The sequence below is a fragment of the Mastigoproctus giganteus genome, chromosome 5 (genome assembly GCF_048544385.1).
Source record: "Mastigoproctus giganteus isolate SK-2022 chromosome 5, ASM4854438v1, whole genome shotgun sequence".
Taxonomy (NCBI): domain Eukaryota; kingdom Metazoa; phylum Arthropoda; class Arachnida; order Uropygi; family Thelyphonidae; genus Mastigoproctus; species Mastigoproctus giganteus.
This window is the reverse complement of record NC_143579.1, coordinates 47,897,181-47,911,125: the sequence shown is the minus strand read 5'-3', so window position 1 is coordinate 47,911,125 and position 13,945 is coordinate 47,897,181. Positions and strand designations below refer to the sequence as shown.

The 13,945-nt window shown below is 35.8% G+C and overlaps 1 protein-coding gene across 1 annotated transcript in view; it reads right to left on the bottom strand.

Moving 5' to 3' along the window:
- PolrMT (mitochondrial RNA polymerase) overlaps positions 1-13,945 on the bottom strand; it is a 395,821-nt gene that overhangs the window by 304,202 nt on the left and 77,674 nt on the right. The window contains exon 7 of the mRNA XM_090374544.1: positions 3,361-3,462. Coding sequence (XP_090230670.1) covers positions 3,361-3,462 — 102 coding nt within the window. The remainder of the gene's footprint in view (positions 1-3,360; positions 3,463-13,945) is intronic.

Here is a 13,945-nt window from a genome sequence, read left to right as displayed (position 1 = left end):
CCAGAAGAAAACTTCCCAGGGCGCTACCCTTCTCATTTTTCCAACACAACCGAACGCTCAAATGTTAACTGACACATATTTTCTACTACAACAAAACTCTCAACTGTACATGTTACTAACACAGTTTTACCTATATCGACGAAAAACCCAAATGTCTGTTCTAACTCATTTTTACAACTCTGACAAGAATCTCGACTTTGTCATTCTTAACTCGTTTCCCCAAACACCCACAAGAATCTCACTTTGTCTTCCCCTAACTCATTTTCGTAAACACCCGCATAAAGCTCAACTACGGGATCTGACGCCTAACTCATTTCCATAACCATCCACCTAATGCTCAACTGCGGGGTCTCACATCTAACTCATTTCCATAACCATCCACCTAATGCTCAACTGCGGGGTCTGACCTCTCTCCCCCTCTTCACTCACTTTTTTTTTCATCTCAATTTCTGTACCGCCTACATAGTCAAATCCGCTCTAATTTTCAGTTGACCAATCTTATTCATTTTATCAACTTTCCCTATTTCCTATTCGTCCTTTAAAATTTCTCAAGCTGTATGTGTCTTCAGAGCTAATTTTAATCTTTCTCACGGTGTCCGTTTAGTGCCCTATCCCTTCTTATTTTGAGAACTTTGTAAAATTTCTCAGGCTGTCAGTACCTTTGAAGTCAGCCGCTTATAGTTACACTGTGGTAGACTAATTTCCCACGATCTAACAAATTTTCCATCACGACAGCCAGCCGCCAGCCTTAAATCTAATTCCCAGCATTTCGTTCCGTATATACTATCTTCTCTTCTCCAGGTGTCACGATTAAAGAAATGTCCTGACAGTAGCATGTTCCACGGCGCTATTGTTTACCAGATTTGCCACCTTCTGCTAATAGCAGTAGTTATGTGCTTCTATTGTTTTGGTTTGTCTGTGTGAGCTGGGAATCGAGTGTACCCAGGTTGCTAATAGCTTTCCACTTACCGCTCCCTTTGTACAGACGTCTAATTTAATCCCTTGACTTGTAAGGTTCGCTCCCCCATATTGCCATATCCTAATCTTTATTTTACATAAATCTCACTTTTTTTTTTTTTTAAATATTAACCATGTAAGATTTTACATCTTACATTGTGTCACCTTTTAAACCCCCTTTGTGAATTGGTGATACATTTGCACACCTCCAGACCATGGAGACCTCCCCTGGTCTGGAGGTGTGTAAACCTCCCATGGGAGGTCTCCATGGAGACCTCCCCTGAATCCAAGGAAGCTCTCATAATTATGGCTAAGGATTTGCTTACTTCTTTTGCTGCCTCCTTTAATATAACTGGATAGATCCCATCCACCCCAGGTGCCTTTATGTTTAACTTCAACAATTTCTCCTCCACGTGGCTCTCAGTTATTATAAAATCACTTAGCTCCCTGTTAGAGTTCGATAAATTCTGCCATTCCCCTCATTGAATAACTCCTCATGTGTGAATGTAGATGCAGAATACTGATTCAGCTTATCAGCTACCTTAGCATGATCATCAATAGTCAGCCCATCTTCGTTAAGTGGTCCAATCTGATTCATACCTTTCCTTCTAGAGTTTACATAAGTAAAGAACACTTTGCTGTTTTTCTTTGCATCCTTTGCCAAAGATTTCTCATAATCTGCCTTCACCTGCCTAACCTCCTTTGTGACTTGATTACAGACTAGTTTATATCACCATAGGCTTCTGTGTCACCTGATAATTTATATGCATCCCATACATTTTTCTTCTCTGCCACAAGCCTCATTAATTCATCTGACATCCATTTAGGCCTAAACCTTGAACAGTATTTCTTAGTTGGAATAAAAAGCCTAGTAGCCTCCAAAATTAAGTCCCTGAAGGCTTCCCATTTAGAATTCGATGTTGGTAACATCATCAGTTGATCGCACTGTACAGAATTTAAAAACTGTCTGAGGCCCCTGTAGTCACCTTTACGAAAGCAATAGCCCTTCCTTTAGCCTTGATGGTAGTTACATCTTTAAGTAATTCCCACATCAATACATTGTGATCACTATCACCCAGTGGTTCCTTTATCTGCAAATTCTTAATGCATGAATAATCACTGCTGATAATCAGATCAAGGGTATTACTCTCTCTGTTTACCTCTCAATCATGTTGCTGTAGAAAACAATCATCCAATAAATCCACAAAAGTCTTGCTAGTGTGCGAGTGACCAATCCACAAGTTCCAGTCAGTATCTGGAAGGTTCAATATCTGAAAGTTAAAATCCCCCATTATACGATTGTATAATGGGGGATTAATTAAAATCCCACATTCTGATTTACTGGCCCACTATTTCTCTGTACAATTGCTCATTATACTCAGCAGATTCATTAGGCCTATAACACATGCCTACTCTCATTTCTCCTTTCCCAGTGCTTAATGTTACACCAAACAGACTCAACATTGCATTGTCCACCAACATCAATTGGATGCACTTCCTTAGATTTTATATGTTTCTTAACTAACAGCATAATCCCTCCTCCCTTTCTGGCCTGTCTATCCTTCCCATACATATTGTACTACCCAAATTCCAATTCTGCACTGCTTATATCTGTGTGACACCACGTCTCTGATATACCAACAATATCTGCCTTTGATGTCTTCACTAGCACTTCAAGCTGATCAAATTTATTAACTATACTCCTAGCCTTTACATGCACCTGTTCCTTCTCTTAGTTACCTTAACACAGCCCATGTATTTACTTGTTCCACTATGACTCTCAGCAGTCCTGGAAATCTCCATTACCTTGCTTTCCAGGCTTTTCTTTAACAAACATAGCCACGTTTGTTAAAGAAAATAAGAAGAAATCCATGGCAATTTTTAAAAATTTTGATTTTAATAGTTTTATTATTTTTTTGCAAAAAATAAAAAGATGGAGGAAAACCTAAGTTATAGCAAAAAACTACAATATCGCAAAAAAGATTGCAAAAAAACTATGATATAAACTGTGTTACAATGGGGAGATAGAAAAAGAGTCAAATCAAGTCAAAAAGATGAATCTGCCACTGTAAACCTGAAGGGTTGGCAGCTATGTTGGTATATATGTAAAAAAAAATGCAAACATTTTCTACTTATATCTAATAATATAAGTAAAAAGTGCTTTAATAACAAAAGATGTGTAATTAACATATACCTAAAATATATTCAAAATAACATCTGTAATTTTCCCATATCAGTAAGGTATAATCCTTTAGGTAACAAAAACTGTAATCAAAAGATGTAATTTAAGCCTCAATTCTTGGTGCTCAAATTTATGATTATGACTACTTTCATAATCAGTTTTATATATTTAAGAAACCACTTTAAACAGTAATAACTGTATATACAAACAAGACCACTTACATTCTCTTTCTTTTCATTTAACTCATAGAGAAGGGGACAAGTATAAGCTGGTATATATGGTGGGGGTGCTAGTTCAAAATCGGAGTTCACTTTATGAATAGCCTAAAATAAAAAAGGAAAGAAACAAATATCACTGAGTTCAGTAAACATTAAAAGAACAATTGGGATTGATGCTATTTTAACATTAACACCAGTGTTTTTATATATTTCATAAAATTTTATATATTATTTTATAACATTCAATGTAATGCATGAGCTGTACATAAAAGTGTGCAGCTCACCCTACTTTTAAGACAACTTGGTGTTGTGCACTAAGAATGGTTAAGAAATTCACGCACTCCACTGACAAATATTCATCCAAATCTTTTCATCCTCTGCCATAAGGATTATAACTGAACTCTAAAATCTACTATGTCATGGCTTCAGTTTTTATCCAACCTAATAAACATGGACCTAATAACAAAAGCATGATAATATATTATTAAATGTATGCTTCCAGTATATAAAAATTTGACAAACCACTAAGGACTTTTTGAAGTTCAAATACCATCTGAATAGAAGAAAAATTACTCAGTGAGATAAGTCCACAGTAGATAGACAACACACATGGCTTCTATCTTCGAAGTCTAACTGTGAAGCACACAATAGGTAACTTGTGAAGGATCCTGCTGATAAACTAAGAGATTTCTCACAATGACTATGCACATTACAAAACTAGTTCTGCCCTGGTCACAAAAATTGTGCCTACACATTAAATAAATGGAGGTAAAATTAAAATCCATGCCATGAATTATAAGTAAATGTCCCAAGTTTAGAACCTTTGCATCAGCTAATAAAGGATTTCCTTGCACAGTTTCTATACTTACAGCTTAGTTGGTAATGACTTTAACTTCATAATTTCTGTTTTAAAAAATATACATGGCAATTGTAAAAAGTCTGTGGCAGAGTTTGTGAGGGAGTTCTACTCACCAAAATGAAGAAAAAAATTCATACAAACGGAGGTCCAGAAATGCTTCCTTACGAAGTTACTACTTCCTGTTGGTAATACTGTCAGAAGTGCTATTCAACTGATTTTTTTTTATAAATCTCATTACAGATTCTCATGGACATGAGAATTCATTTCATTATTTAAATAGTGAAATGATGGATATATGTTTCAAGTATGGACATGAAAATGGTCATAGCAGGGAAACCAGATGTCTATACCAGGAAGCATTCCCAGCATAAGTCCCAAAAGGAAAACATATCAGGACATTACTGTTGCCTTGGAGAAAACAGATCATTTGCATCTGTGAACTCTGATGGTGGGGGGGAGAAAGTACCTGAGTTAGAAGAACAAGTTCTGAAACAGACTGAGGATGAATTTTAAAACCAAAACGAGAAGGCTAATGGCAGAGATCAATGTCCCAGAGGGAATGGTTTGGAGAATCTTTCACAAGCAGCAACTATTTCTTTATCATTTATAGTAAATAAAGGATCTCTCTCTCTCTCTCTCACCTAATAATTATCTAGCATGCAAATGAGACTTTCATATAAGATTGCATTCTGCTAGCAGCAATGGAAGAGGAAAATCCTCAGTGGCTTGGTTATTCTCACCATCAGCAACAGTTCAATTCAACGCTTGGGGCAGTATCATTGGTGACTGAGCAGACCAATGTACTATCCTTATACACACCTTTGTAAACTCAGAAACAATATTTACAGATTTATTTGGAAAATGATTTTTCTGTATTGTAAGATGTACCATTACAGATGACAGCACATGTGGCTAATGCATAATGGAATTCCCCTATTAGTTATCTTGGCTATTGAGTAGATTAAGGTGGGCTGAGTGTGTGACCTCCATACTTATCAGATTTGCATCCCATGGATTTTTACATGTTGAGATTCCTAAAAGTCTGTTCAATTCTAATTGGTGCCAAAGGAAGTCTCTGAGCTCATTTGACCAGCTATCACACAATCCACAACAAGCCTAATAATTTTGAGAACATTCAATAGTCAATGTGAAGATGTGTTGACACTTGTACTGCTATTCAAGGAAGCCATATTAATATTGGTGATATGGAAGTTGCCAAACACCACATTTCAGGATCACAACTAAAAGTAGCAATATGGCTATAATTTAGCACAGGAGCTTTTCTGAACTTATGAATGAATTCATATGCATTTTTTTTTTTTTTTTTTTTTTTTTTTAAATCATTTTGGTGAGTGGCAGTTACTCCTCAACTTTAGCCAGACATTTTGGAATTTTCCTGCATATATCATGGCTTGAGTTTATGCATTATGGTCTGTAAAACAATCATGTAAAATAATAAAACTATCATATAAGAAAACAGACAATAATTATATTAGTATTAGCAAAATAATGCAGAGAAGCAGAGCTTATACATTATCATCATCATCATGAAAACTCCTTTTAAATTCATTCAAATTACCCACTTTCACAGCATTAGTTGGAAGTGAATTCAAACAATCACCTCCTGCTTAGGGAAATTTTCACACATCTATTCTGAAACAATTCTTTTCCAATTTAAATTTATGTCCTCCTTGTGTGTTTGCATGCACATGCATCACCTCGGAAAAAATTAAGATTTAGCTAACACCATTTAGTTACTTAACCCTTTTAAAGGATTAAATAATACTTCAATTAGGTCACAAAACTGATGACTGGTTTCCAGACATTGCAATTTACAGAACCACAATCCAATCTTTCTTGGTAAGAAAATCCTTTTGGGTTACCAACTAACCTTATTACTCTTCTCTGCACCCTTTTCAACAGAGCCATGTCCTTCCTAAAGTGTGGTTTTGAAACCTATATGCAGTATTTCAGATGTCGCCTAACCAGGCTTTACAGAATTGAATAATCACCTCTGTGCCTTGGTGACAAAGTTCCTATATATCTTGGCAGGCTCTATGAGCTGTTCTAGCAGCTTGTCTGCACTGCTCAGAGAAATCCACTTTGGACTGTTTAATTACCCCTAGGTCTTTGATAGTTTTACAGACCATAATGCATAAACTCAAGCCAGTATATATGCAGGGAAACTCCAAAATGTCTGGCTAAAGTTGAGGAGTAACTGCCACTCACCAAAATGAAAAAAAATAATAATAAATAGATAAATAAAATAAAAAATATATATGAATTCATTCATAAGTTAAGAGAAGCTCCTGTGCTAAATTACCTTGAATCTGGTACTCCCCAGATGACACTTTATTCTGGAATTACTGCTATATAAATACAATACTTTGCATTTACCTTCATTAAATTTCAACTGCTCTTTTTCAGGCCATCTGCCTAGTTTATCTAGACTGTCTTGAAGAATACCACAATCTATGTCATTAACCATTCTTTGTATCATCAAAAAACCTAGACATAAAATTTAAAATACCTGTTAATATCATTAACCCTTCACCAGCAGTGTTGGACCAGTTAAGTTCCTCTTGAAAATAACAAGCCTACAATAACTGATATTTGAAGATAAAAATTTGTGATTAGTTGTACCTTTAGGAAGGTACAGAAAAACGGGATCTGGGATCAAAGCTACACCATGTGGCTGTGTATTTCCAAAGCTCTTCAATGCAGGTAAGTTTTTGAAATAATTTTGAGGTTCTTTTTATTTATTTATATACTAAACTATAGTTAACTTATAGTTTGAATTCCTATAGTCACATAGATTAGTTTATTTTTGTATTTAAATAAAAATGTGGAAAGCTACAGCTTCATATACAGTAAACCCCCGCTATTTGCAGGGGTTACATTCCTGAGAAATGCTGCGAATACCGAAAACGCAAATACTGAGTTATGGCGCCCATAGTAATAAAGGGGTTCCGTTCCAAAGTATGAAATATATAAGAAAAACTAGTCTAAAACTTTGTCTATGTATGTATTATATGTACCTTCATAATATGACTATGTACATAGACAGTACATAGTGAAATGCAAGCATATGGTATCGAAATGAAAATAAGAAAATTTAATATTAAAAAATTAGAAATTTCAAATAAATCTTTCAAACCAGCACCTTTGCTAGCTAAAAAACTTATCCCGCCAGTGCTATCACCAGTTTCGCTAAAGTGTTGATAAAGGAGTTTTGCCTTTTCACGAATGATGAGTGAACTTAACAGAATTTAATTTTGAGTTTGGTCTTCTATCCACAGATTTAAAGCTTTTTCCATTTTTTCTAATTTAACATCACGAGTTACAGAGCAAATTTTTGAGCAATTAGCACGTTTTCACGGACACTACGGCGGATTTTTTGATTGATCGTACCGTTGACTCATTGATTTTATAATGTTTTGCCACTGAGGAGACATTTTCACCATTAGAAATTTTGTCTAATAACTCAATTTTATTCGCTAATGTCATCACCTTTGATCTTTTCCCCTTGTTATTCATAGCCATATTTTTGTACGGGTTAGAAAGAACTTGTCCACAATAAAGTCACTTTCTTCCGTTAACATACTCGAAAAAGACTGTTTTACACTGCAAAATGGTAGATTTATCACTTTTGTAAGCATATCAATTTATAAATTGATAAATTTATTCAATTTATAAGCATATAAATTAAAAGCAAACGACGAAACCTTCCATGACATACTAAACAAGGATGAGCGAGAAACATCCACGCTCGTGATTTTGTCACCCCTCTTCCCCGACCCACTGAGCGCTGTCTTGACCGGGAAAGATAATTTTAGCCACGCCCATGTTTTTTTATGGTGGAAAATGTTCACGGCACTTTAAAATTCACATTTTTTTAGGTTTCATTTTATATTAAATCGGCGACCGCGAATACAGATACCGCGAATAGCAGGGGTTTACTGTATTCAGATGGTCTTTGCTATCGATATTTTGGTGGGAACTTCATAACTTTCATTGGGTAGCTTAAATATAATTTCACTGGTGGTTAAAAGTTTTGACAGCAGTATAATTTCTGCAATACTCTGTTAATTTAAATTCCATAGTATATTTTAAGTTTAAATTTGTAAAATATTTGGAAAGCTACAGCTTAATATTCAGATAGCCTTTGTTATTGATATTTTGGCAAGAATTTCGTAACTTTCGTTTAGTAGCTTAAATTTAACTTCTTCAATGATTTGAGTTTTGTCAACAGTTTAATTTCTGCAATATTTTGTTAACATAATTTTAGGAATATTTTGTTAATGTAATTTTTGCAATATTTTGTATATTTAAATTTAGCAATCTTTGTAAAGTTCAATTTACTTAAATTATGGTTGCTACAAGATCCACTTACAATACAAAGTCCCGGAACATCAATACTCAAACAGAAATGCCTATGGGCACTTCTGGTGTGAGTCACAACTTCCTCATTTGTATAACCTATGGTATGTATTCTAAGGCTGGTCTAATAGACAAACCTAGCTCATCTAGTGATTCTTTTCTTTGCAACCGATGTAAGGAGTGTACCAATCCCAAATTACAACTGGGTGCATTATGAGAAGAATTTGAGTCACTGAAGAAACAAGTGCTTGCTCTAGAAAGAAATGTAACTGGGAGCTCGTCACGGACTCAAATATCCCCTGACCTGCCAAATGACACACTCCTGATTCGAGTATCAGAAAAGAATAGTCACGTGCAGACTGCTCTGGTCAAAAATGATCTAGTTTTTTTGCTAGACTCCATAACAGGGAAATGGATAATATTTTTTGTAATAAAGATAGGTGGTCTAGAACCAGAGTGTTTTCCAGGAGCAACAATTGATGATGTTACCAACAGACTGTCAGATTTTAAGGAAGATAAAGAGAGAGAATTATTATTCATGTGGGGACTAACGATATTAAACATACATGACCTGACCATCTATTCAATAAATATAAGAACTGTACTGAAAAAAATACTGCCAGTTAGGTCAGAATGTGTATGTGTCTGCAATTCTGCCCAGACACAACAGGAGTGATTATGTGCTGAAAGCCTTGTGGATTAACTTGAGACTTGAGGGAATCTGCAAGACTCGGGGGAGGGGAGTATTTTTATCCTACATAAAAAGACATTTTGGTTTTCAAAGCACTTCCCATTTAGAATTTGCAGTTGTAGATATCATTAACTTTCAGTTGGTCCCACTGAAAATAAATAAAAAAAAATATAATAATAAAATCTAGGCCAATTATAATCACCTTTGCAAAAACAAAATTGCTTTCCTTTATCAGTGAGAATAATTATGTCTCTGAATAAATCCAACACCAATACACTTTGTTCAGTGCCCCCAGGTGGTTCCTTTACTTGATGATTCTTCATATGTGATATATCAGAGCCAATAATCTGCTCAAGAATATTACTTGTAGGCTCTCTAATATGTTAGTTTAGAAAGCAGTTCAACAAATCAAGAAGTGTTTTGCTGCTGAATGAGATGCTAACTCATGAGTTCCAATCAATATCTGGAAAATTAAAATCCTACATAAAAAGGCATTTTAGTTTTCTGGCCTACTCTATTTGTCTGTATAGTTTGTTCATTAGGCTCATCACAATAATTTGGTCTATAACAAATTTCTCATCTCGTTTTTGTTTTTTTAAGTGCTTATATCGGACAAGACTGGCTGGATATTACACTGGAAACCCATGTCTAGTGTTTGTATTGTTTCAGAATGTTCTTCATAATCAAATACACAACTCCTTCCTCTCCCTTTTCTTACTTTCCTTATCCTTTCTGTAAACATTGTATTTGCCACATTCAGAATTTGTGCCCAAAATATCAGTGTGACACTATGTTTCCAAAACTCCTATGTCATCATTTGATGACCTAATCAATACTTAAAATTTATCCAATTCATTCACTATGCTTCATTAGCATATAAGCAAGTCAATGTGTGCCTGTTTGTGCTTTTAGTAACTCTAATGCAGCCTATATAATTGCTGATCCCATGTGGATCCCCATCTTTTAATCATCCCTCCCCATCTCTCAGGTTGATACATATCTCAATTTATATCCCAATCAATTCCACCTCTAAAATAGAAGAGGCCTATGGCACTGGGTTCCACAGACTCTCTCTCTCTCTCTCTCTCTCTCTCTCTCTCTCTTCAGACAAATACAAGGCATGGCTATGGGTGCCCCTGTCAGCTCCGTTATTGCTAACATCGCGATGGAGGAACACATTCTTGAACCTGCCAGTCCCCATCACCCTCTGGTGCCGGTATGTCGAAGACATCTTCACTATTATCCCCCAAGGTTCAGAAGCACAACTACTACAACATCTCAACTCCCTATCCCCCTTCATCCAGTTCACATTAGAATTAGAGTCGAACAACACCCTTTCCTTCCTGGATGCCTTAGTGAAGCGGGTGGGCTCACATCTGGAAACTTCAGTATACTGAAAGCCCATGTGCTCTGGCCAATACACAAAGTACAGGTCAGTACTGCGCACATACTACTCTCACAAGCCTAGAGTCATTCCAGCTCCATGGAAGCCAGATGCAACAAAGTTTCTAAGATAAGAGCCAACCTCACCAACTGTGGCTACCCTACCCATGTCTTGGATAGATGTGACCTACAAGCCTGTGAGCTTGCCGCACATCCGAGACCCGCCCCCATAGCAACGAGACAACATCTACCACTTACAAATCACATTTCTAAGATCTTATGTGGGTACTGCATAAAGTGCCTGCAACTTCCCAGTAGAGGTTTGTGATCTCTTGTCCCAAGGGTGAAGACACCCCCTCCTCCCATCTTTTACATAGTGGTACTATATACCGCATCACATGCCTCGATTGTGGCATGTGATACGGTATATGATTGTGGCAGTTGCTATGTGGGAGAAACTGCCAGAAGGCTCCAGGACCACCTCACAAAACATGAAAGGGCTATTCGGCTAGGTGACTCTATACACTCTGCAGCTGCAGAACATTTTTGGTCGATGCACCACAACCTCAATCCCAGTCGCAAAACCGAGGTGATTGACCAATCCCGTCACTACTATTACTGTCTGTGGTTAGAGTCACTACACATATCTGGTTGTCGTAATGTTTTAAACTGCAATAGAGTGAAAGACTATACCTAATCTTGGATTCTGTAGTGTTACCACATGACAAACACTGGCAGTCAGCCCATATACGCACCCTGTATGAACAACAATCAACTAATTCTATGCAGTAAATGATTCAGCATTCATGCATGCTCTCTTTTAACTTAATACAACCATGCTCCACCATTCCATTCATAATGTTTTATATTTATATATGTATGTACTCCTACGGTTGAGGAAGAAATTTATCTCGAAAGCTTCCGTTAACATTTATTAAATACTTAGTTACTACTCATACTGGATGTACTGAATTATTATTTCTTAATTCCACCTCTGCTTATGGCTGTCAGTCATTAAACTATTAGTCCATGTACCCTCCCTCCAAATCAGCAGTTTTCTGAACCAGATAACATCTCATTTGTGTGTGGGAGGGGGGGAAGAGAAGAGAAGTGAGGATACACAAAAACCAGTCACTTCTGTTAACAAGCACAGATCATGCTGGAAAAAATTCTACCCCACAAGTCTTGCGTGTGAGCACGTGCATGCAATCAAAGGGCAAAAATGGTTGACAAGGCTCATATCACAAACTTCCTCCTATCATACTCTGAGAACATTCCAGACATTTTAATGACGACTTTTACATCATCTGATACTTTTTAAGTAAAGTCACGGATTGCCTAAACATCATTCACTAGTATCGAGAAGTACAACAATATTACTTTTTGTGTATTAAAAGATGTATCTACAATATTACTAACATTTGCTCCTGGCAGACATACCCTGGGTTATTCCCCCCCCCCGGTTCCATCTTTATTATTCAAAATATTTTCCATTTCCCTGACAATGCAGTGTACCACCAAGAATACCTCCCTCCTGTAGAATCAGAACCCACATAGCCAGATGCATGAGGGCAGGTATTAGCATAGAACTGAGCTGCTGAGTACTTCAGTTCAGTCCTCTGATTTAACCTTCAAGAATGGTAATGATTCTTTTTCAAGCACTCAAATTTATCCATTAAAATGGCTGAATTTCTGCTTAATTTCCCCACCACCTCTCTGTACCAAACATACAAAAAAAAAAAGCATCACCTGTATAAGATAATATTAATTTTATTTATATAAATTACTAACTAATAAACAAAACCATTACAACCAATGGAATGAAAGTTCTCAATAATCACAATAGCATCATAATACCATGCAGAAGTACAAAAATAATAATCATATATTCAAAATAAAATGTTTCTGCATTAAGGTTTAACAAATACTGAACAAAGCTTACAAAGCTGAAATATGTAAAATCACATAATTATATAGGGAAGGGGTGGCCAATGATTCGATCACGACGAATTTTAAATATACAAACATCCCTCAATTTGCGCAGTCAGGTATACTACCAAAATTTTATATTGCGCAGTGCTTTTCGCTACCTGCGCATTATTTTTTTTATTATTTTTTTTTTTTTTTTTTTTTTTTTTACAAAGCTTCAAAAATAGGAATGAAGAGCAGATTTTGAAAATTAATTTTTGGTTTTTTTTTGCATGATTGAAGATTTCATCGAAGATTTTCAGCTGTCGGTACTATTGCAAATGCAATAAGATTGAGTTTACTACCCATTTATAATTAGATTTGCACTTACAGAAAAGCCCAATAAACTGGAAAGTGCAAATTGTTTTTATTGTTTTATGGTCGTGACCTCCAGAAATAACTTTGGAGAAATATCACAAAGGCATTCAAAAACTGATTCTTATAACGATATAACCAAACAGAGCAATAAACAGTGGTGTGTTTGTCTGGTTATTTTGGAAACAACGTCCTTATTCGGGAACCCTCTTCATCAATTATCCTACGTTAGCTGTTCAGACAGAATATTTTTCCATTCCGTGCAACTTAAAGTGTAAAGTTAAGTCAGTAAGCATTGCTTTTGCTGTTTTAATAACTGGACAATACTTATATGTTAATTTAATACCTTTTTATTTAAAATGAATACTACAAAAAAGAGTAAAACGTATCATTTTCATCAAGAGTGGGAACTAGAATACTTTTTTGTAATGGTGAAAGAAAAATGTTGCTGTTTGATTTGCGATGCTTCCATGGCTATACCCAAAAAAGGAAATTTAGAAAGGCACTTCAACGCACTCCGTGGTAAATACCAATTGGATTTTCCGCCGAATAGTTAACTTAGAAAAAATAAATTAGAACTTAAATCCAGATTATTCGCGCAACAAAATTTCTTCATGACACCTAATTTACAATCTAAAGCAGTAACTGTAGCATCATTTAAAGTGAGTCATCTTCTTGCAAAAAAATGCAAATCATTTTCTGATGGTCAATTCATCAAAGACGCATTTTTAGAAATAACAGATTCTCTTTTTGAAAATTTTATGGACAAAAATGAAATTAAAAGTGCCCTTCAAGATCTGCAATTATCTCGAAATACTGTGATGCGACGCATCGAAAAAATAAGTAAAAATGTGAGCGAACAATTGCGTGCTGATATTGCTAATTGTGAGTCCTTTTCTTTACAACCGGATGAATCTACAGATGTCAGTGATACAGCTCCGTTGCTTGTTTTTATTCGTATGGTTTTCGATGATTCTACCACTAGAGAAGAA